This window comes from Mastigoproctus giganteus, chromosome 4, assembly GCF_048544385.1.
Source record: "Mastigoproctus giganteus isolate SK-2022 chromosome 4, ASM4854438v1, whole genome shotgun sequence".
Taxonomy (NCBI): domain Eukaryota; kingdom Metazoa; phylum Arthropoda; class Arachnida; order Uropygi; family Thelyphonidae; genus Mastigoproctus; species Mastigoproctus giganteus.
Genome location: NC_143578.1, coordinates 138,216,035 through 138,241,173, shown reverse-complemented (window position 1 = coordinate 138,241,173; position 25,139 = coordinate 138,216,035). Strand labels below are relative to the sequence as shown.

The 25,139-nt window shown below is 35.9% G+C and overlaps 1 protein-coding gene across 3 annotated transcripts in view; it reads left to right on the top strand.

Annotated features, from left to right (window-relative positions):
- The window catches only part of LOC150087090 (nuclear factor 1 A-type-like), a 384,875-nt gene extending 360,000 nt beyond the window's left edge, over nt 1–24,875 (top strand). For all 3 annotated transcript variants that reach the window (XM_090371811.1, XM_090371808.1, XM_090371809.1), the window contains 2 exons: nt 12,004–12,244; nt 24,773–24,875. In XM_090371811.1, coding sequence (XP_090227937.1) covers nt 12,004–12,244; nt 24,773–24,867 — 336 coding nt within the window. In that variant the 3' untranslated portion in view covers nt 24,868–24,875. The remainder of the gene's footprint in view (nt 1–12,003; nt 12,245–24,772) is intronic.
- The last annotated feature ends 264 nt before the right edge of the window (nt 24,876–25,139 follow it).

The following is a 25,139-nucleotide window of genomic DNA, read 5'->3' as shown; positions in this document are numbered from 1 at the left end:
GCCAGTCTGTCCATGGAGGAGTTAGAGGACAGGGTTTTTAGTGGATGTCATTTTCCCATAAAGAAATGGAAAAGGTGTGTTGATGATACCTTCACCGTGGTCCAGAAGGGGAGAGAGGATGATGCACTCCATTGGCTTAATAGCTTCTCCCAATTTATACAATTTACCTCAGAGGTGGAGACAGGAGGTACCCTTCCTTTCTTGGATGTACTGGTCTCTAGGATAGACCCTAGGCTCAAAACTTCTGTGTTTAAAAAACCTATGTGCAGAGGCCAATACACCCATTATAGTTCAGCACAAGCTGGGCAGCATAAGAATAGTGTAGTGAAAGTTCTACTAGATAGAGCAGGGTCACACTGCACTACCTCTGAGGACAAAGAATGTGAAATTAGACGAGTCACAGCAGACCTTAGAAAATGCGGATACCCCCAGAGGATCATAGACAGGTTTAGTAGAGGAATAGAGTCTAACCGTCAGGAACCGTTTGTTTCTGTGGCTACCGCATACATTCCTTACTATCGGGCGTTTCTGAGCATCTTGCTAGAGTTTTGCGGGGTTATAAAACACGCTGTGTGCAGCTTCCCGGGCAGAGGTTGCACACAGTGTTGTCTCAGGTAAAAGACCCAATAGCAAAGGACCCGAGTAGTGGAGTAGTATACAGGATAAAATGCCCGGATTGTGGGGAATATTATGTGTGCAAGACAAAACAACGGCTCAAGGATCGTCTGGGGGAGCATGCAAATGCTATAAAAACCGCTGATTACAATAAGTCTGCTGTGGCCGAACATTTTTGGGAGAAGCAGCATCAAATCTCCCCAGAGGATGCGGTTATTGTGGATCGAGTGCATGGGTTCTGGAACCGTAAATGGCTCGAGAGTCTACGAATCTGTTCATCCTACCACAATATTATGAATAGGGACAGAGGTATGTGTATGCATCCTCTGTTTGAAACTATCATCCTAAGTACGGATGAACGGTTTTACTTAACACGTTCCCAAGCTATTTCTGCTTCCAGTTCAGACCATGTGCCGACTGCACCACATGTATAAGTACCGTGAGCCTGTTATATATGGACGTGCTGCAGGAAGTTTTGTTACTGCTGAGGAAGGAAGCCGATGCTTCCGAAAGCTCCAGAGATTTTTATCGTTTTTATCGCTTTTAATCTGGTTTATTTTAGTGTATTTTATCTCAAGGATTTTATCACAGTTTTAATGTTTTTCACACGTATATAATTTAATTTAATATAATAGCAATTTTTGTAAATATTTATTTTATTTTAATTTGTAAATATTTTAGTTACAGTAAACACTTATTCTTATCGTTGGTGTATGAGCTGACTTAATGCTAAAATATGGAGGAGAAATAGTTGAAGTTAAACATAAGAAAGGCACCTGTGGTGGATGGGGTCTATCCAGTTATATTAAAAGAGGCAGCAAAGGAGATAAGCAAACCCTTAGCTGTGATAATGAGAGCATCCTCGGATTCAGTGGATGTCCCCACAGACTGGAGAAGTGCAAATGTGTCCCCAATTCACAAAGGATCAAAGGATGACACGATTAATAAGTTTAGCATCTGATATGGGAAAGTAATGGAGTCACTGAGTGTTTTAACTATAAATACAGTCAAGACTGCATTTATAGTTCAAACACTGCATGGCTTTGTTAAAGGGAAGTCTAAGGTAGTGCACCAATTTGATTGGTAGTGACCAATTTGATTGGATATTACTACTAATCTGTCACAAAAGAACTGTATGTAGAAAATAATTTTGATATCATACATTTGGATTTCAGGAATGCTTTTTGATACTGTTGCACAAAAAAGGCTGCTGTACAAATTGGAGCAGTATGGCATTAAGGGAAAGTTTTTGCTATTGATAAAAGGATAGTTGATTGGGAAAAAAAACAGAGAGGCAATCAATGGGCACTGCTCTTCATGAACGAATGTTGTTAGTGGAGTCCTGCAGGGTTTAGTGTTGGGACCATTGTTGTTTTCTGTATCTATCAATGATATTGGTCAAGATATATAAAGCTTAATTTCTAAGTTTGTAGATGACACAAAGGCTGGCAGGGTTGTTGTTGACAGTAAGCTACTGCAACAGGATCTAGAAAAGTTGGGTGGATGGACTCAGAGGTTGCAAATAAAGCTTAACATTGACAAATGCACAGTACTACACATGCGTAGCAGTTACACCTGAGTAATGTACCAACTATGTGGTACTACACTCAGGGTAGTGAAGAATGAAAAAGACCTGGGGTTAATTGTGCAATCAGATATGAAGTTTTTTTGGCAGTACAGACAGGCTACCAGAGCAAATCATGGGGTCTTCTTAGTAATATACAGGAATTTTGCTGACAGGTATAAGGAGGTGATTATCCCTTTGTATAAGATAATGGTCAGGCTACACCTTTAGTACTGCATACAGGTCTGGACGTGTCATTTTGGGAAATATCTAGAGTTGCTAGAATGAGTACAGAAAAGGGCAACGAGATTGGTGAGAGGAACAAAGGGTTGCTCTTATCAAGAAAAGGCTTAAATTTTACAAATTGTAGCATCTGGAGACTAGGCACCTTCGAGGTGATCTGAATGTGGTGTATAAGACCTTGAATGGTTTGAGAAAGCGTGATGCTTATGGTATTGTTCCTCTTGTTCAGATTACGCATTTGAGGGGGCATGAATTCGAATTGAGGAAAGACAGTTGTAGGATAGATGTGCCCATCTTTGAACCAAAGATGCTCTCATAATTAGCATTACCATTAGTTGAGGCATATGATGCAAGAAAGCAAGCTTATAGAGCATCAGCCAAAAAAAGAAAAAAATCCATTACCATTTCACCCATCCAGGCACTCCAGATGTTTGTCTAGTTCAGCCTTAAATTTATTTCAGCTATCAACTTCCAGCAATCAACTACCCATTGGCTAAAGGCAACTTCTGCACATCTATTCTATAACTGTCTTTCCTCAATTTGAATCTATGCCCCCTGATGTTCTTAATCTCAGCAATTGGAATTATTCCATCAGCATTGAGCCTGCTCAAATCATTCAAGGCTTTGTACACCTCAGTCAGATTGCCTCGCAAGTGCCTATTCTCCAGATGCTGCAACTGACATAATTTAAGCCTCTTCTTTTAAGAGAACCCCTTTGTTCCTCTCACCAATCTTGTTGCCCTTCTCTATGCTCGTTCTAGCAATTCTACGTCCGTCCTAAAATGAGGCCTCCAGACCTGCATGCAGTACTCAAGGTGTGGCCTGACCATTACCTTATGCAAAGGTATAATCACTTCCTTGTCTCTGCTAGTAAAATTCCTATATATCATTGACAAAACTCCATGACCTGCTCTGGCAGCCCATCTGCACTGCTCAGAGACCTTCATATCTGACTGCACAATTACCCCCAAGTCTTTTTCATTATCCACCTCCCTGAGTGTAGTACCACACAGTTGGTACGTTTCTATTGGGTTACTGCTGCCCATATGCAGTAACCCAAGAGAAACCTTTCTTACTTTGCATTTGTCAATAGTTAACTTCAGTTGCCACTTCTCAGTCCATCTACCTAACTTTTCTAGATCCTGTTGCACTAGCATACTGTCTTTACTATCATTAACAACCCTGCCAACCTTTGTATCATCTGCAAACTTGCTCATTAAGCCTCATATACCATCATCAATATCATTAATAAATACACAAAACAACAATGGGCCCAGCACCAATCCCTGGGGAAATCCACTAATAACATTAGTGCACATAGAGCAGTGTCCATTTATTACCACTCTCTGCTGTCTCCCACTCAATCATCGCTTATTGCAGCAACTTGCCCTTAATGCTGTACTGCTCCAATTTGTTCAGGAGTCTTCCATGTGCAACAATATCAAAAGCTTTCTTGAAATTCATGAAATTTATATGATATCAAAATTATTTTTTGCATCCAGTTCCTTTGTGACCACATCATAGTATCCAATCAAACTGATTACTCTTTAGCATTAGCAAGGGCACATGATGCAAGAAAGCAAACTTATATAGCATCAGCCAAAAAAAAAAAAAGAACACATCCCCACCTTGTCATTTCACTCATCCGCCCGCTACAAATGTTTGTCTAGTTCTGCCTTGAATTTGTTTAAGCTGTCAACTTCTACAACGATAGATGGAAGTTTGTTCCAGCAATCAACCACCCCTTCTAAAGGCAAGCATCGGCACATCTGTCCTACAACTTTCTTTCCTCAATTTAAATTTATGCCCTCTCAGGCGATTATTCTGGGCAAAAGGAAGAATTCCATCAGACTTGAGTATGCTCAAACCATTGAAGGCTTTATACACTTCAATCAGATCACCTCACAGGTGCCTAGTCTCCAGACACTATAATTTGCAAAACTTAAGCCTTTCTTTGTAAGAGGAACCGTTTGTTCCATTCTTTAAACTTGTTTCCCTTCTCCGTACTCGTTCTACATCCTTCTTAAAATGAGGCCTCCAGACCTGTGTACAGTACTCAAGGTGTGGCCTGACCATTGCCTTATACAAGGGGATAATAATTCTGTATATCATTGAGAAGACAACATGGGCTACTCTTGCAAACAGTCTCAGTTGCTTAGAAAACTTCATATCTGCCTACGCAATTACCCCCAGGTCCTTTTCACTCTCTACCTCTATCAGTGTAGTACCACACAGTTGATACGTTACTCTGGGTTTACTTATTCCCATATGCAGTAATTTATATTCGTCAATGTTAAACTTTAGTTGCCACCTCTCAACCTATCTATTCAACTTTTCTAGAACATGTTGCAGCATCATACTATCATTAGTGTCATTAACAACCCTACCGACCTTATCGTCTGCAAACTTGTACATTAAGCCTGATATACCATCATCAATATCATTAATGAATACAGAAAACAACAATGGACCCAACACTGAACCCTGGGGGACTCCACTAATAACATTAGTCCATGAAGAGCAGTGTCCATTGATTACCACTCTCTGTCTTCTCCCACTCAACCATCCCTTTATCCATAGCAGCAATTTGCCTCCAGTGCCACGCTGCTCCAATTTGTGCAGCAGTCTTCCATGTGCAACAGTATGAAAGGCCTTTCTAAGATCCAAATATATGAAATCAAAATTATTCTTTGCATCCAGTTCCTTTATGACTACATCATAGTATCCAATAAAATTGGTCAGACAAGACTTTCCCTTAACAAACGCATGCTGTGTCTGAGCTATAACTGAAGTCTTGTCTAGGTGATCCTGCAATGCTTCTTTAACCAGTGCCTCCATTAATTTCCCTGGAACAGAAGTTAAACTAACAGGTCCGTAATTACCTGTCTCCCTTTGATCCTTCTTTGTGGATTGGGGTCACATTTGCACATATTCAGTCCATGGGTACCTCCCACGAGTCTAAGGAAGCTGTCATAATTATGGCTAAGGGTCTGCTTATTTACTTTGCTGTCTCCTTTAATATAACTGGATAGATTCCATTCACACCCCAAGTGCCTTTCTTATATTTATCTTCAACAATATCTCCTCCACTTTCCTCTCAGTTATTACAAAATCATCTAGCTCACTGCCAGAATTTACTTCACCTCTGGAAATCCCCTTCCTGAATAACTCCTTATGTGGGAATGTAGATGCAAAATACTCGTTTGGTCTGTTAGCCACCTGAGCAGGATCATCAACATTTGAACTATCAATATCCAGTGGACCAATATGATTCGTCCCTTATGATTAGCATTAGAATTAGGAATATTGTTCACACATCTGGGGCAGTGCCCCCAAAACCTCTCTCTGCCTGCTAGACTCCTTTCTAACAGAGTCTCTCCACTCGCTGTCTCATAGACATACTGTTTCTGCTGCATGCCTTTTCTACAGATACTTCCTTGGGCACTGTTCTTCTGAATTGGCTTCTATTATTCCCGCTGTCCCTTTCAAAACAGTCCGAACACGTGCCACCAACATCCATTTACTGTCCAACTTCAAACTCACAGAACCAACTTTTCATCTTCCTCATTTATTCATTCATCTGCTGTTTTTTGGAACAACCTTCCTTCGTACGTATTTCCTGAAAATTGCAGTTTACAGAAGTTCGTCTAATGTCAACAAATATATTCTTTCATCTTCTCAACCTCCACCCCAACACATTACCAAGTACTGTAGGTTCTAATACCTCTCGTGTTTGGGGTTTTCATAAAAAAAAAAAAAAAAAAATTCCATTGCATTATTTCAGATGAGATGTGAATAATTGAAAGACCGAGGAGGAAATAAGAAAAGAAAGAGAATAAAACCTTCCCTCTCTCTTGTTTCCTAATAGTTTGGGAAGATAAAAATTAATGCTTTTATAAGAGGGAGAAGAACAATGTTTTCCATTCAGAAATACAGGTTCATGTGGTTTATGACACTTGGCCAATGCTTTTATCTATTTCATTTCTCATCAGATTTCAAAGATATTTGGAATTAATAAATTGGATGGGAGATGATATGTGGTGCGTCATTATTAAAGAAATTAAATAGTCCTTTGATGTGTGGAGATTTGATTCTTACATTAAAACAATTCATCTGCATGCAGTATGAGTAAATACAATGGCTGAAAATTGATTTAGCATTTTGTTATATGTGAAACGTACATTTCAGAATGTTTTGGTTTTATTTTCAATGCAAATATTTGCTCAACTATTGTAGCTATATTCGATTTTCCTACAAAATGATGTCATTTTTCTCTACTCATAAGTTTTTTATAATCATAGTTACTTTACTTAATTGTTCAGTAGATGGCTTTATTGTCATTAATTCAATAATCACTTATGCCAGTAGAAGACTGTATCAGGTGAAGATTATTTTATCTAGCACTTGGATATATGCTTTTGTCATTTTTTTTTTATTGTCCAATCTAACTAACAAATTAACATGTGTTAGCTTTTCTTCTGAGAGTAGGTACTGTAGTTAGTAGTTATTAATTGGCATCATTAAGTATATCTCATATTGTGGAATACCTTCATGAGTTACCATGATATTGCACTACCTCAAATAAATAAATAATGATATTGCACTACCTTGAATAAGTAGCTAACTACTAAAGTAGTTGGCTACGTACAGAAATGATGCAATTGCACTAACTTGTATGCTAGTTAAGTCCCTAAACTATTCTGTAATCTAAATTACTCCACACCATCAGGCATCTCTCATATTGTGGAGTTATTTATACTTCTCAACTGGGTTCGTCATTGAAACACCAGGGTGTACCACTGATGAGGAGCCAATAAGCTCCAAAACGGCGCCGTTTGGGTGATGGTATCTGCTGAAAATAAGTAACAATAATCTTCTCCTATGGTGAAATATTACTTATTTGAGGTAGTGCAATATCATATTAACTCGTGAAAGTATTCACTATATGAGATATACTTAATGATAGCAATTTATAACTACTAAAGTAGTTGGCTACTTACAGAAATGATGCAACTGCACTAACTTGTACTCTAGTTAACTCCCTACGTAACCTGATGTTTTAGCCCAAAACTATTCTGTATCCTGAACTCTTTAATGAAATTATATGGGTAATTGAATATAACAAATATTTTTACTACTCATAACTAGGTTTGTTAAGGGGAAATCTTGTCTGACCAGTTTGATTGGATACTACAATGTGGTCATGAAGTAACTGGATGCAAAAAATAATTTTGATATCATATACTTGGATTTCAGGAAAGCTTTTGATACTATTGCACATGGAAGACTGCTTTACGAATTGGAGCGGTATGGCATTAAGGGCAAGTTGCTGCAATGGATAAAGGGATGGTTGAGTGGGAGATGGCAGAGAGTGGTAATAAATGGACACTGCTCTACATGGACTAATGTTATTAGTGGAGTTCCCTAGGGTTCGGTGCTGGGCCCATTGTTGTTTTGTGTATTTATCAATGATATCGGTGAAGGTATATCAGGCTTAATGTCCAATTTTGCAGATGATACAAAGGTTGGCAGGGTTGTTAATGACAGTATGCTACTGCAAAAGGAGGTAGAAAAGTTAGGCAGATAGGCTGAGAAGATGGGCTTCTCATATGGGGAAGTAGCAATTAAAGTTTAACATTGACAAATGCAAAGTACTCCATATGGGTAGCAGTAGCCCAAGAGAAACATACCAACTGTTTGGTACTGCATTCAGGGTGGTGGAGAATGAGAAAGACTTGAGGGTAATTGTGCAGTCAGCTATGAAGTTCTCTGACAGTGCAGACAGGCTGCCAGAGCAGGTCATGAAGTTTTGTCAATGATATATAGGAATTTTTCTAGCAGAGGCAAGGAGGTGATTATCCCCTTGTATTGGGCAATGGTCAGGCCACACCTTGAGTACTGTGTACAGGTCTGGAGGTCTCATTTTAGGAAGGATGCAGAGTTGCTAGAGCATGTACAGAGAAGGGCAACAAGATTGGTGAGAGGAACAAAGGGGTGCTCTTACCAAGAGAGATTTAAGTTCTGCAAGTTGCAGCATCTGGATACTAGATGCTGCAATCAGATCACCTAGGCATGTGCAAGGTGATCTGATTGAGGTGTATAAGGCCTTGAATGGTTTGAGCAGCCTCATGCTGATGGGATACTTCTGTTTGCTCAGATTAAGAACCTGAGGAGGCATAGATTCAAATTGAGGAACAACAGTTGTAGAATAGATGTGCGGAAGTTTGCCTTTAGCCTGCAAGTTAGTTGATTACTGGAACAGACTTCCGTCTGTTGATAGCTTAAATAAATTTAAGGCTGAACTAGACAGACATTTGGAGTGACCAGATGGGTGAAATGGGAAGGGTTTTTTTTATTTATTTATTTTTTTTTTTTTGGCTGATGTTATATAAGCTTGCATTCTTGCATCGTATGCCTCAGATAATGCTAATGATATTATTACTCAAATTTTAGCAGAAAATTACTCATGATAATGTATTCTACCAAGCATTTAAACCACCAAAGGACTGAATAGTTGTCAGATATTTAGCAGAGTTCTATCTTTTTTTAATTTTTTTTATGAAAACCCCAAACACGAAAGGTATCAAAACCTATAGTATTTAGTACCGTGCATGGGTTGAAGGAGAAGTATGAGGGGAGGGGAATGCCGGAAACTTTGCTCTAGAGACTAAACATGAGTTTCACCACTTCAAGCCTCCAATAAGCAAAGTGATGGTATTTCACCGGTTGATGAAAGTCATCTACCACCTGTAATCTGATGGAAATTTAAAATAAAATCATTTCCAAATACTTTCTCCCCCCCCCTTCTCTCAATTAAAAAATGTACAGAAAATGAAAACTTCTTAGTATCAAGATATTTCAGAATTATTCTGATGGCCTCGCGACCGACAACATAGGAAGCATTGAGTGGAATATGCTTGGTTTTGTTGGAGATGATTTACTATGATCATTAATGCAAAAGTTAGAGGAAAAGTAGGATGCTAATATGACTTTGTCTTTAGGTTAGAATGCAACAGAATCATGAGATTGTAACAGAGCTGAAAATATGAATGGTCATAAATTGCAGCCAGTAGCTTTAGCTAGTTATCAGAAAACTCAGCTACCATTTGAGCAAGAACCTTGTTTTCTACTCAGGAATAAAATGAAGTTAATTTTTAATGAGCTGTTGTAATCTTTAGAGTAGCTATAAAATGAATCTGGAGATTTGGATATAAGTCATTTGCAATATGCTATGTTCTTATCTTGAATAGCACTTTTACACTTTTAACATTAACACTTATTTAAAAACCAAGATTTTCCAATAAATGTGCTAACATATTTCATCCTTACAAGATAATTTCACTGACACAATCTAAACAAACAAACATTAGGATTGGAAGATTTTAAACATAATCCAACCAAAGAAAAGAAGAATAGAAATAATGTGCATAATCTCATTTTGCTATGTTGTAATGCCTAACACAGGGCTGATAATGGGCACAGAAAGATGTCGAGATTCTGATATTCTCATATGGGGAATATTTTTGTGATAAGCCATTGAATCTCTCAATATTCTGGAGAGCTTTGTCACCTGCAGGATGCATGTGAACATTGTTGTGAACTGACCAGTTTCATCCCATATTGTTGCCATTGTTATTACCATATTTCTATTCCAAGAGAAAATCATTCCAGAACTGTTATTCTTGATGTATATTTTGAAAGTGCTTCTGAAATAGTGTAATAAGGCTGATAAAACCATGGACTCATGGTTTTATCAGTCTGTCACTCTGTTACCTATTCTAGGAGAAATATATAAATGGCTTCTCCACACATATGCAGTTTCTGTATATGTGAGGAGAACTATATGATTTGTTCATTGCAGTCACCAAACCAGTTTTGTTTTGTTCAAAGCAAAGGAACCAAGGATGCTCTTAAATCAGTTCTGGTTGAGATACATTTGACTACTAAAAACTGCATGCTAGAAATTTTTATACCATTTGCATTCATCTGCTCAATGTGGCAGTCAGTACTTAGATGACAGAATAGCAAACTGTTCCGCCAATTAATACATGATTTTTAATGGCTATATCTACAATAAAAAATTTTAGTGACAATCAAGTATGACCAAATCTTAAGTGATATGTTAACAAGCTACCCTCCTTAGCCTTTTTTTTTCTTCCCCCAAACCGCATAAGCAGTTTGGGAAAAAAAAAGTTGGAGAAAATTTACTTTAAGGCTAATGCAGTGATCTGTTAGTAATAGGAACAGCTGATTCTAGGAAAGAATTTCAAGAGAGATAGATGGAAGTGAATTGACTGAATTATGAATCTCAACTACAGACTCTGCTACAGGGATATCAAAAGGCCATTTTAATAATTGTCATCATTTTACAGTACATTAGGGCACTTCAAGTCCCAAATGTTTTAAAAATTAAGTATCTGGAAGTGGCACTCTGGATCTTTCTTTTCGTTTTAAGTTCTTGAAGGAAAACATTAAGAGAACCTTTTCCAAAATAAGAAGTATTACAGGAGTGAGTTGGGAGTTTTAGGACAGACTCCTGACTATGTTGTATAATGATGTATTTTTGCCATTTATAATGTATGCATTGCTGTCTAGGCACATAAAGTGATGTAATGGCCAAAATAACAACTGATCTTTGCTCGAAGACATATATGTTTGTCAGTTACAAGATTCTCTCTCTCTCTTAGTGTCAAATGATACATTAAATGTTGTGGAAGGAATGACTAAATCTGGAAGGATTCCAGATTTAGTCGTTATTAAAAGAGCTTTAATATATTATGTAAAGAAGAATATTTAAAAAGAAATCAGTGACTTTTTTTTTTTTTTTTTTTTTCAATAAAGATTTAGAAAGTTAATTACGGTTTGCAATCATGTCCTGATTCATGAGTGAAGTATGGTATTCATATGACCAACAATGAGAAGTTAAGAATTTACATAAGAAATAGAATACCATAGGTAATTCTTTCAAAAAAAGGAAAGAATTACTTATGACATATTACCAAAAGTTGATATAAAACTAAATTCTGACTAATCTTTGAACTATCTATGTATAAATTTGTCACCAGATATAGATCCTTTAAATCAAAACTAAGGGAATTAGGATTTGTGGAGTCCAGTAGTTTTTGTGGTTGAGATAGGGCTTTTTTGCTTTTTTTTTTTTTCCTCTCTCTCTCTCTCTCTTCAGTTGTAGTAATTATTGAGATTAGCCTGTACAACATGTATTCAGCCCCTTGAATTTGAATGTACAAATATCATACAGATAAAATAAAAATAAAATGCATATTTTATCACCCACATATTTCTCCATAAGAACTAGTGCACCCTATCTCTTGCAGTCATTACATCTAAACATCTCAAACTAACCAATGAACTTGCATGCTTAAGAATATAATTAAGGAACTGATGTTATTTCATTTATTGATATAACTGGCTGCTAGCTTTTTTAGATATGCCTTTTAATATTTTTACTTATGTTTTTAAATTTAATAGCCATACAGTTTTGTTTGTTCTATAGAATTTATTACAGTAGCCTAAACATTTAGCTGCTCAATTTTCATTCTAAAAATTTTCCTGTATTGCAGTTATTCTCATATCCCAACATTAGCCCTGTAAGTGGCTTAAGTGGAGTTATTAGTCCCACTAGTCTCTCTTTGTTCACTTCACCTGTAACTACACCACGTTCAACTCCACGTACCACACCCATACCTCGATGGAGTGGTGCCTTCATTCCGTTGGATGAAAATATAGATTACAGCATGATGGTAGGGCTTATACCTGGAACCAATCCTGATGCTGATCCCCCACACATCATTGGTGCTGAAGGTATTATGTTGTATTATGTTTTTTTTTTTTCCTTTTTCAATTATGATTTAGAATGCTGTTTAATAATTTAAAAAATATATTACACTGAAAATACAGAAGACAATTTGTAGGATTGCTTTGTGTTTTTATAAATTATAAAATTTTTAACACCACAGTAATCAGTACATGAAAAATCAGTTTGTCTACCTGAAATTGTAGGTATTCAGCTGTTCATAATTACAACTTAAATGATAATAAGTAATTCACACATAGATATATAAAAGTCATTAATTAGTTTGCCAGGCACTGCACTGAAAAGGTATCTCTCCATACTTTGAAAAAGCCATACTGTTTTAAAAAATATGAGTGATCATTGCCATTCAAGAAAAAAAAATTGTCTTGCAAATAAACTTATTTAAAATTAACAAATTTATTTGCTATAAGTGGATAACAAACTCTAATTTGTTATCCACTTATAGCAAATAAATGAAATTCCCTCTATTTATATATAATATAAATAAATATAAATAAAACAAAAAAATTTTCAGCAAAATGCTTCAAACTACACATAAATTCAACTACATATAAATTAGTGTTAAAGCATCATATCTATAGCAGTTGAACCAACCGAAGTTGTAATATTAAAATGCATTGTTACATTATATTGTGAAATCCTTCACTAGTTGCCTAGGTGCCTCCGTAGCCAGGTGGGCAGGAGCAGCAGTGTGTAGCATACGCTTCTTGATTAGACTGGGGTTCGAGCCCGTGAGGCACCTCCGTAGCCAGGTGGGCAGAAGCAGCAGTGTGTAGCACATGCTTCTTGATTAGACCGGGGTTCAAGCCCGTGACAACCAAATATGGAGGATGCGGAAAGGTCAGGGAATGACCACCGCATATCCCCGGAGCAATATGGCCTTAGTTGCTAATGCTCCTAAAAACCAAATAACAACATCGAGCCCGTGACCACCAAATATGGAGGATGTGGAAAGGTCAGGGAATGACCACCGCATATACCCAGAGCAATATGGCCTTAGTTGCTAATGCTCCTAAAAACCAAAATAACAATAACTAGTTGCCTATCTTTCACACTTTGAATAAGTAACACTTTCCAATAGAGAAGACTGTTGTTACTTAGTCTCAGTGGGTACTACCACTGGCTGTTTAAGGGCTAGTTACCAGGAACCTACCAACTCACTGAAGTGGGCCATCTAACCCTGAAATGGCCATATGAATGATGAGAGCCACTAAGAATAAGCAACTGAAAGATAAATGACTCATTGTGAAGGATTTCATAATATGAGATATAATGTAATGATGTCTTTTAATAATGCAACTTCAGTACATACATGATGCCTTAGCACTAACTTATATTTAGTTGAATTTATCTACAGTTTGAAGCCTTGTGCTTTAAATTTTTTATGTTTTAAGTACACACCTCTTTGCATCTCTCATATTGTGAAATCAATTTTTTCAATTGGATTGTCAAGTTTTATACCACCAGATGCCTACCCATTCACCACTTCACAATATGAAGTATAACATAATGATGCCTTTTAATAATAAAACTTCAGTTTTCTTCAACTGCTGATGCTTTTGCACTGACTTATTATGTAATATAATAGATAAATATTGCTTTTGATTACTTTCCCTTTCCTGATTAAGCATACTTTATTTAATTTCTAAGTTGGCATGACACAGTTGTTTCAAACTGTGACAGTTTTGTTGGGACACCTTGATGCATTATTTAATAATAAATATGCTATAAATGCAACAGAATATTTGTTTAAAGCCTTCATAATAATATCAATAGAAACAGCTGTACATAATTTGATAATTTGCTATTGAATAAACTAGCTTATTTTTGAAGTCAGAGCAGCAGCAGCAGCAGCAGCAGCAGCAGCAGCAGCAGCAGTGTACTGTAATTAACCAGCAGTGTACTGTAATTAACCACCTGATTAAACATCTGATTGGTGCTCGGGGACGAGCACCAATAATTGGGAAAATAGAAAAGGCTGAAATGAAATTATATCATATTTGCTGAAATGAAAGATCCTGCAGCAACAGCAGTTCTAATTTTCTGTTCATTTTTCTTTATGGTGTGTGTGTGTGTGTGTGTGTAAAACTTCGGCTAGATTTAATATCTAAATTATTAGATTTAAGTGCTTTGTATACATTCACTGTAAGAATCTAGGTCAGTGGCCTTATAGGCTTTATTTATATACTTTTAACTTTCTGTGATATGTATTTTAACACCCTGGGCTGTTAGGTTATCAAAGTAAAAATTTTGTCTATTTGTGTCCTAAGTATTTATCTAGTTTCACCTCCATTCAGCATAAGTGTTAGGTATTTACCTCTGAACTCAAGACCAAAATGTTTAAACAAATAAGAAAAAACTGAACGTACACAATGTAATCTACATTTGTCAATGTTAAACATCTGATTACTGTAATTAACCACCTGATTAAACATCTGATTGGTGCTCGGGGACGAGCACCAATAATTGGGAAAATAGAAAAGGCTGAAATGAAATTATATCATATTTGCTGAAATGAAAGATCCTGCAGCAACAGCAGTTCTAATTTTCTGTTCATTTTTCTTTATGGTCTGGCTTGTTGCTTCATTTAAATTTAAACTTTTTGCAATGTATGATACCTTTTCCCCCTTTTTAAGATGATCCAAAATTTGTATCATTGATTCTAGAGAAGTGAAGTTTCTTTTGAGCTTTTTTATTTTCCTAGGGTATAATTGAAAGCTGGAATTTAAATCACAACAAAGAAATTATTCCAATACTGTTCTTAAGAACAAAGTTTAGTTCTTAAGAACAAATATGCGGAAAAATTTATAAATGATCAAATTAAAACCAAAATAAAGTTACAAAAACCTTAAAAGTCACGAACTTCACTCTCCGAAGTTGCGATGTCTCTGTGGTCTCAAACAAGCACAAGTTCAGTAGCACAGAATTTAACACGGGATTTCCCAATAATTTTTTTGCATAAGACTAGTGAGTCAACAGCAGGGATGCACAATAAAGAATGGAAATGTTGAAAAATTACATCCAACATAATAGGGTTCCCCCTGCAAAAAAGCTCAAAAATAACGTTATGTCAAGGTTTGCGGGTGTTGCCTGTATATAAATTTGCTTCTTTGGATTATTTGGCCTTGTGAATAATATTATTTTTATGAACTTATTTTGTTTCATTTATTTCAGATTCACCATATTCGTGTTTACAGTTTTCTTCGTCTATATATACAATCTCTTCCTCCCTGGAATTGCAGTTTGTCATTCAGTTGGAGAGGTCTGGGTTCAAACTACAATGGGAACTGGATGTGTCTCTCACCCACAAATATATACAAAATCCGTACAGATGTCCATAACATAAACATAAATCAGCATGTGAATATGTAGATATAATACACTACAAAGATCACATCTAGTACCATATGAACTGTTGTGCCATGACTGATTTAGTTGCTGCACGAATGCTGTGCTTCCAAAAAACAACTATTTAGTCTCTACATTTAATAATCTCTGTTTTGCTTTTGCATCATCTCTTGTATATGAATATAGTGCTTTTAAAAATATTTATTTATATTGAGCACCTTCAGATTTTACTTAAGAGGGAAAATAATGGAGTCTCTGGTTAAAGAAGAGTTGCAGGATCATCTAGACAAGACTGCATTAATAGTTCAGACACAGCATGGGTTTGTTAAAGTCTTACCTGACCAATTTGATTGGATACTACGATGTGGTCGCAAAGGAACTGGATGCAAAAAATAATTTCAATATCATATACTTGGATTTCAGGAAAGAATTTGATACTGTTGCACATGGAAGACTATTATGCAAATTGGAGCAGTATGAAATTAAGGGCAGGTTGCTACAGTGGATAGAGGGATGGTTGAGTGGAAGGTGGCAAAGAGTGGTAAAAAATGGACATTGCTCTACGTGGACTAATGTTATTAGTGGAGTCCCAAGGGTTCAGTGCTGGGCTCATTGTTGCTTTGTGTATTCATCAATGATATCAATGAAGGTAGATCAGGCATAATATCCAAGTTTATGGACGACACCAAGGTTGGCAGGGTTGTTAAAGACAATTAGACAGTATGCTACTGCAACAGGATCTAGAAAAGTTAGGCAGATAGGCTGAGAAGTTTAACATTGACAATTGCAAAGTATTGCATATGGGTATCAGTAATCTAAGAGAAACATACCAACTGTGTGGTACGTTTCTCTCAGGGAAGTGGAGAATGAAAAAGGCCTGGGGCTAATTGTGCAGTTAGATCTGAAGTTCTCTGAGCAGTGCAGACAGTCTTCCAGAACAGGTCATGGAGTCTTGTCAATGATATATAGGAATTTTGCTAGCAGGGATAAGGAGGTGATTATCCCCTTGTATAAGGCAATGGTCAGGTTACACCTTGAGTACTGGAGGCCTCATTTTCGGAAGGATATAGAGTTGCTAGAATGAGCAACTCAATATAGAGTTGCTCGTTCTAGCAACAAGAATGGCAACAAGACTGGTGAGGGGAACAAAGCAGTGCTCTTACAAAGAAAGGATTAAATTCTGCAAATTGTATCATTTGGAGACTAGGCACCTGCCAGGTGATCTGATTGAGGTGTATAAGGCCTTGAATGGTTTGAGCAGGCTCAGTGCTGTTGGGATTCTTCTGCTTGCTCAGATTAAGAACCTGGGGGGGCATAGATTGAAATTGGGGAAAGACAGTTGTAGAATAGATGTGTGCAGAAGTTGCCTTTAGCCAATGGGTAGTTGATTGCTGGAACAGACTTCCATCTGTTGTTGTTGTGGAAGTTGATAGCTTAAATAAATTTAAGGCTGAACCAGACAAACATTTGGAGTGACTGGATTGGTGAAATGGAAAGGTGTTTTTTTTTTTTTTGGCTGATTCTGTATAAGCTTGCTTTCTTGCATTGTATGACTCAACTAATGCTAATGCTAAAGTTGCAGCCACGTGGGAGTGCTTGACATCCCATACCATCTGCAGAAACTCACATCAGAGTCACTAATATCAAAATTATGGCCAAAGTATGAAAGCTAATATAGTTTTAAGCAAGTGCACAGCACCATAGGCCAATTCTTCAGTAAATATTAATTTGACAGCGAAATGTGTGAAGGAATGTGAGAATATTTCTGAATTTTAAATATTAAAAAAAGGAAAATAATAAACAAAACTCATGTAAACAGTGTGTTTAATATTTAGTGTACTGAAATTATATAGAATCACCTTAGGAAATTCTTCAACTAAAATTGGCAAGCATAGTTATTTGTCTAAATTTCAGAGCTTATTCGAGTTCCCTTTTCAAAATTATAGAGAAAAGGTAAAAAGAGAATAGTTAAAATGCTGAATGGTAATGTACAGTAGACTCTCGATTTTCCGGGATAGATCGTAAAAAACAAATCCTGGGAAATAATCAATTTCCCAGTTAATCCAAAAATACAGAAGTCCCCGACATACATAAGAGATACGTTCCAGGACTTCTTACTTTGTTAAGTTTTACATAACTAGGGAATGACTAGTAACATATTGCTACTATATCATTATTGACAAATCTGAATTCAGCGTGATACTTGTTAATGTGTGACCATTTTCATACATTCTTATTAGTTTAATTTTCTGATCCAAATCGATCGCTTTCCTTTTGTTAGTAGATGTACTAGTATCGCTGTCACTTATTCTCTTAGTCGGCACCATGATAACGGTCAAAATGAAATTTTCTGTAAAGAACTTCACAGGGTTAAGGTGAAAACTCACTACATATTATCATCCTGCGCAAGCCCACATTTTACTAAAGCAAATTTTTGGAGGTCAATTAAAAACAATTTGCACTTTCCGTTTTATTGGGCGTTTATGTTAGTGCAATTCATTCTAAACAAGTAGTAAACTCGATCTTATTGCTTTTGCAATAATACCAATAGCTGGAATTCTGTGGGTTTTTACGTTATTATGGTGAAGTGTGTATGTCCCCTTCACTGAAATCTTCAGTCATATAAAAAAAAAACCTTCAATAATTGTAAGAATCTTCTCTTTTTTTCCTATTTTTTTGCTTGTTACTCCGATCTCACTTGTGCAATTTGTGCATGCCATGATCATCATTATTGATTGCTTATTATTTTTTTTTTTTTTTGTTGTTTTAAATTTTACAATCCTAAAAATAAAAAAATTGAGTGAAAACAAATTTACTTAAATCTGTAGTTGCATAAGTCAGGGACTTACTGTATCGAAAAGTGTTCAGCAACCTACGTAAAAAATATGGCGATAGTTAAAAAAACTAAAAAACTTAGCATGTACTACTCGCGTGTTCAATACGATGCTTCCCTTTATTTTTTACAATGTCGCGTATGTTTGGTCATCAACATTATAATGGTTCTTTAGAGATTTAACGGATGCACCGTTTTCAAACTTTTGAATAATTTCAAGTCTTTGTTTAACTGAAAGCGCAACTTGTTTGCGTTTACCCATCATTTTTGCAATTTATAAACAACAAAATATATATATATATATTTACTATTTAAAAAATATTCGACATCCCTGACATAAATAACAAAACAAAATTTGTCTTTTTGCGGTGCAACAGAACACAACAATCGACGCAACGTACTAAATCAAACTAAACATTTGGTCTCTTTTTTTCTTCTTTTCTTCCTTCTCTTTTCTTTTCTTTTGAGCAGGAGGTGTGAAGACAGCAGGGGTTGCAAGATAATGGGCATATTAATCTCCCAATGACAACTTATAAAATATCTGTTTATACCTATTCTAGTTATTACTTGAATTTTATGATTTCTAGTTGGTTTTTTTTTTTTTTTTATTTGGAGTCTTGAAGTGTCCTGGTTAATCCAATCCCGGTAAATCGAGAGTCTGCTGTATTTAAATAATTATTTATGCATCTGAAGGTAAGCAGTTGCTGTTCCTGTGGATTGGAATAAGCTTACAACTGGGGATGACCTTTAGTCTTCTGACAGTGCTGCCACAACATGTTTCAGGTAAGAAATCCTTTCCGCAGATACTCAAATCCCTAACCTTCACATATATAATTATTTATTTAAATATATTAGAGTTAAGGAAGAATTTCAGTAATCAGCATAACCGGTCAGTATTTTAACCATTCTTTTTCTTTCTTTCTGCAGTCATTAAAAATACTCTAAAACATAAGAAAATAACTGTATTTGCATTGTTTGGTTTAAAGAATTTGCTTAGGTGAGTCTATACAATATCATTAAACTTAATATTAAGCCTAATATTTATGTGAGTTTTGTGTGTTATTCAATTATAACCTTTGGGGTGTAAAGCAACCTGCACCACCATTCTTCCACATTTAGCATTGTTCTTCCAGAAAAGATGTTTGAATTTCATAGTTATTAGCATTAGCATTAGTAGAGGCATTTGATGCAAGAAAGCAAGCTTATGCAGCATCAGCCAAAAAAATTAAAGTAAAATAAATAAATAAAAAATAACCACTTCCACTTCACCCCTCTGTTCGTTTGAAATACCTGTCCAGCCGAGCCTTAAACTTATTTAGTCTATCAACTTCCACGACAAGGGATGGAAGTCTGTTCCACCTACAAACCACCTGCTGGCTAAAGGCAAATTTCCGCATATCTATCCTACATCTGTCTTTCCTCAATTTGAATTTATGCCCTCTCAGGTGATTATTCTGAGCAAGAGGAAGAATCCCATCAGCATTGAGCATGCTCAAACCATTCAAGGCTTTGTACACCTCTATCAGATCACCTTGCTGGTGCCTAGTCTCCAGACACTGTAATTCGCAAAACTTAAGCCTTTCTTCGAAAGAGCACCCCTTTGTTCCATTCACTAATCTTGTTGCCCCTCTCTGTACTCGTTCCAGCAGCTCTACATCCTTCTTGAAATGAGGCCTCCAGGCCTGTATACAGTACTCTAGGTGTGGCCTGACCATTGCCTTATACAAGGGAATAATCACCTCCTTATCCCTGCTAGAAAAATTCTTATATATCATTGACAATACACCATGAGCTACTCTTGCAGCCCGTCTGCACTGCTCAGAGAACTTCATATCTGCCTCCACAACCACCCCCAGGTCCCTTTCATTCTCTACCACTGTCAGTGTAGTAACACAGAATTGATACGTTGCTCTGGGGTTGCTGTTTCCCATATGTAGTACTTTACATTTGTCAATGTTAAACTTCATTTGCCACCTCTCAGCCCATCTGCCCAACCTTTCCAGATCCTGTTGCAGCAGCATAGTGTCAGTAGTGTCCTTGACAACCCTGCCAACCTTCGTATCATCTGCAAACTTGGACATTAAGCTTGATATACCATCATCAATATCATTTATAAATACAGAAAACAATAAGGGACTCCACTATTAACATTAGTCCACGATGAGCAGTGTCCATTGATTACCACTCTCTGTCTTCTCCCCCTCAACCACCCCTTTATCCATAGCAGCAATTTGCCTCCATTGCCACACTGCTCCAATTTGTGCAGCAGTCTTCCATGTGCAACAGTATCAAAAGCCTTTCTAAGATCCAAGTATATAATATCAAAGTTATTCCCTGCATCCAGTTCTTTTGTGACTGCATCATAGTATCCAATCAAATTGGTCAGGCAAGACTTCCCCTTAACAAAACCATGCTGTGTCTGAGCTATAACTGAAGTCTTGTCTAGATGATCCTGCAGTGCTTCTTTAACCAGTGCCTCCATTAATTTTCCGGGAACAGAAGTTAAACTCACAGGTCTATAATTACTTGTGTCAGCCTTTGATCCTCCTTTGTGAATTGGGGTCACATTTGCACATCTCCAGTCCATGGGTACCTCCCCTGAGTCCAAGGAAGCTCTCATAATTATGGCTTTGCTTACTTCCTTTGCTGCCTCCTTTAATATAACTGGATAGATTCCATCCACCCCAGGTGCCTTTCTTGTGTTTATCTTCAACAATTTCTCCTCCACTTTACTCTCAGTTATTAGAAGATTCTCTAGCTTACTGCCAGAGTTGAATACACCTCTGGCATTCCCCTCGCTGTATAACTCCTCATGTGTGAATGTCGATGCAAAATATTCATTTAGTTTGTTAGCTACCTGAGCAGGATCATCAACAGCTGACCCATCGATATCAAGTGGACCAATCTAATTCATCCCCTTCCTTCTAGAGTTTACATAAGTAAAGAACTCTTTGCTGTTTTTCTTCGCATCCCTTGCCAAGGATTTCTCGTAATCTGCCTTCGCCTGCCTAACCTCCTTTGTAACTTGGTTACAGATCAACTTGTATCTATCATAGGCTTCTGTATCTCGTGTTAATTTGTATGTATCCCATGCATTTTTCTTCTCTGCCATATGCCTCATTAGTTCATCTGACATCCATTTAGGCCTAAACCTTGAACAATATTTCTTAGTTGGTATGTAAAGCCTAGTAGCTTCCAAGATAAGTTCTTTGAATGCTTCCCATTTTGAATTTGCTGTTGGTAACATCATCAGTTGATCCCACTGTATAGAATTTAAATACTATCTCAGTCCATCGTAGTCGCCTTTACAAAAGCAAATTCGTAAGAGAATTCTTAGAGAATTCTGAGGAATGAGTCCTCTAAATGAGCCTTTTTTAATGTTTTTTGAAAGCATATATATAGCATGACATAGTGTGATTGGTAAATAGCTTACAGTAAAACTAAATACACCTGTGCATAATCGAAGGCATTATGAATTAATAAACTTTTTCATAATAAAAACTTCATTTTAAATGTATATCTTTAAAGACATATGCACAAAAAATGCATAAGTAACAAAGTTGCCAACACATATAGCAGCAGCAGTTGATTGTTTATGGAATGTTGGTACTGAGAGAAAATGAAGCATTTTATATATAAACAAAGTTTTTATCTTATCTCCATTTAATAAATTTTTCTAATCGGATTGTATATGGTTGGTCATACTGGATCACCCAAGTATCATCAAGTTAATGTTACAATAGGGAAATTTGCAAAAGGAAAAACCATAAATGGTTTTTCCTTTTCAATTTCACTGTGAGAACTCACAGTGAAACTAAAACACAGGACAACAGAACTCAATTGTTTTTGGGGTGTTAAACTGCTGAAAAAGTATAACATTTCATTTAGAAATAAAAACTATATATTGCTGGTAAATAATAATAGGGAATTTTCCTGACCTAACTATGTAGCAGTTAGAAGCAGTGGCATAACCCCCCACCCCCAGTCCTTTCATTGTTTCTTTATGTATCACACTGAGTTGTTGTTGTTGTTTTTTTTTTTTTTTTAATTTGAATTTCACATGGCTTAAAAATAAGTCAGCAGGGTGGATAACCACACTGCTGACTTATTTTTAATTTAATTTAAATTTGAAATTTAACTTGCAATATATATCTATATAGATAGATAGATATTAAATGTAATTTAAAGTCAATGTAACAGTTGATGGAAAAATAAAAATAAAAAATGAATAAGCAAGGTATGACAAATGCACCAAAACGCACAGAGCAGCAGTAAAGGATGCAAAAGTATATAAGCATGTAAGACTAGATAAGTCTGATAAAGTTTACATAGATAGAGATGAAAATTACACAAAGTGCCAACGACTAGAAGGGTAAAAAAGAATGTTAATATCCTAAAAGTTATGATGAATTAAGAAAATTATGGGCTGAATTGCAAAACTTGGCTTTGCAATTCAGCCCATTCTTTCGCCTTTTTCAAATCTACATTACTTCTTTTTCTACTATCCTTACCCTTCTAGTCCTTGGCATTTTGTGTAATTTTCACTTCCATCTATGCAAACTGTATCAGACTTATCTATTCTTACATGCTTATATATATATATATATATATATATATATATATTTTTTTTTTTTTTTTATTATTTATAAAGTTTGTTTTTTTTCCCAGCATAATAAAAGTTTTGTTTCATTGAAAACAACAGGTGTAAAAACATTCTTAAATGTTCAAGATTTTTCATTAGAAAAATTAAATTACATTTAGCAAATTTACAGTCCATTGGTGAAAAAGGAAGCATTGGTATACTCCAAGCAGGGGAATACACAAAAAAATTCTGAAAACGGAAAGAAAGTTGTTCACCTGTTGCTTACTGTGTGACCATTTTAGTTACTATTAAGGGCATAACCGCTGCTAGATTAATCTTGGCAACTTAATTTTTCAGACGACACATAGAGCTGGAACAAATTTTTTGATACCTGGTTTCCACATGTGTGTTATTCTATGTATATTTAAAAATTCACAACTTCACTATTTCTATATCAAATTTATTCTCTAATTTGTGTGTTATCTAACTTGAAAATTTCATTATTCAAGAGACACTTGTACTTGAAAGTGTAACAAAAGCTTTTCTAATATTTAAAAATGGCATTTTAAGATTTCTAAGGTTATATTTCTAAATAAGATTATGAAGGTCATAATATTATATTCTCAAGCACCTGAATTATTTCTTATTTATAATATAACCCTTATAAAGGGTTATATTATAATTAAAACCTCTTTGTGCAGTAAACCTCAATATTTTGGTTTTGATTATTTGTGGGTTTGTCTTTTTGTACAGGGTAACATTCATGGTTTCAGTTATTCTTGAGTAGTTTTTCTGCAAGCCCACATTACATTTCTATCATATATACTTACTTGTCTCCATATAGTTATGCCACAGAGATGAGACCTTGATCCGACTGACAAATTAGGGTCCCATCACACCATTTCAGTTATATTAGGACCTCCAATTTGGGAATTCTCAACCAGATGAACAGTGATCCTTCTATCAGTGAATAATTCTGTAAAAAGTACAATATCTGTAACATATATAAAGAAATCACTAGATGGAATTGAACTATTGACTTGGATGCTTGCTGTAGGAAGATATTTCAAAGAAAGTGTGGTGAAAGCAACAGGAAAAAGAGAGTGATGCAATTCAGAAGCTCCTCAGCTGTTGCATAAGGCACTGGCGAGGAATTTTTATATGTCCAAGGTTCTGGCTGACAAGGTGTTTAAAATGGATTCTTTAATTAGAGCGTAGTCTAACATTTAAAAGACTACTGGAAGCTCTTACAGCCCCTGTTTCCTTGTAGGGAAACCTACAGGGAATTGCAACAAAAAACAGCATGAACAGCCGTAGTGGGTTTACTCTTGTAAGTCGCCCTCCTAGAAAGATCTCAGGAGTGTCCCATATCTGTAATCTATCCTCTCCTCTATCTTTTTACTGTCATTATCATTGGTGAATTAAATGTTTTTTTTTTTTTTTAATTTATTCTTCATATAATATGCATTCATAGTTTTTATATATATTTGTGATTTATAATAGTAAACATGGTTATTTCATACATTATATGTTAATTCTTATTAATTATAAACATTTGCCTTGATTTCCATAAGAAGGGTTCACCAAACCCTAATTTTTCTATATGGCTTTAGTCTTAATATTTGTGGTGATTTCCAGGAATGTATCCTCCAAAAATATTGGTAGTTTACTGTATATAAGATTAGATGTGTTTATTTAAATAATATTCAATATGATCACATTAATATACTGAACGTGCTTTATCCTCAACAGACCGTTTCTTCACAGTAGTCCAAGCCACTGAAGCAGTTGATGCGAGTAGTCAGACAGGAGGGTCTCCTGCACCTTCTAAATCACAGACATCATAAAAAAATAAATAAATAAAAATAAAAACCGACATCAAATGCTCTTATTGTATATTTGTAAGCAGAAACAATTAAAGTTGGCCTTAAACTTGCAACTCTTGGAGCAATATAGACAAATCACTTTGTGGAAATTCCACTGCATTGTATGAATATCTAAAGAGGGCAGGTTGGCAAAAGTTGTGCAATATTATTAAATTGTAATAGTGAATTAACAATTATGTCAAATACAAATGGTATATAGGTGCATTGAGTTATGCCAGTTTGACTGTCATAGT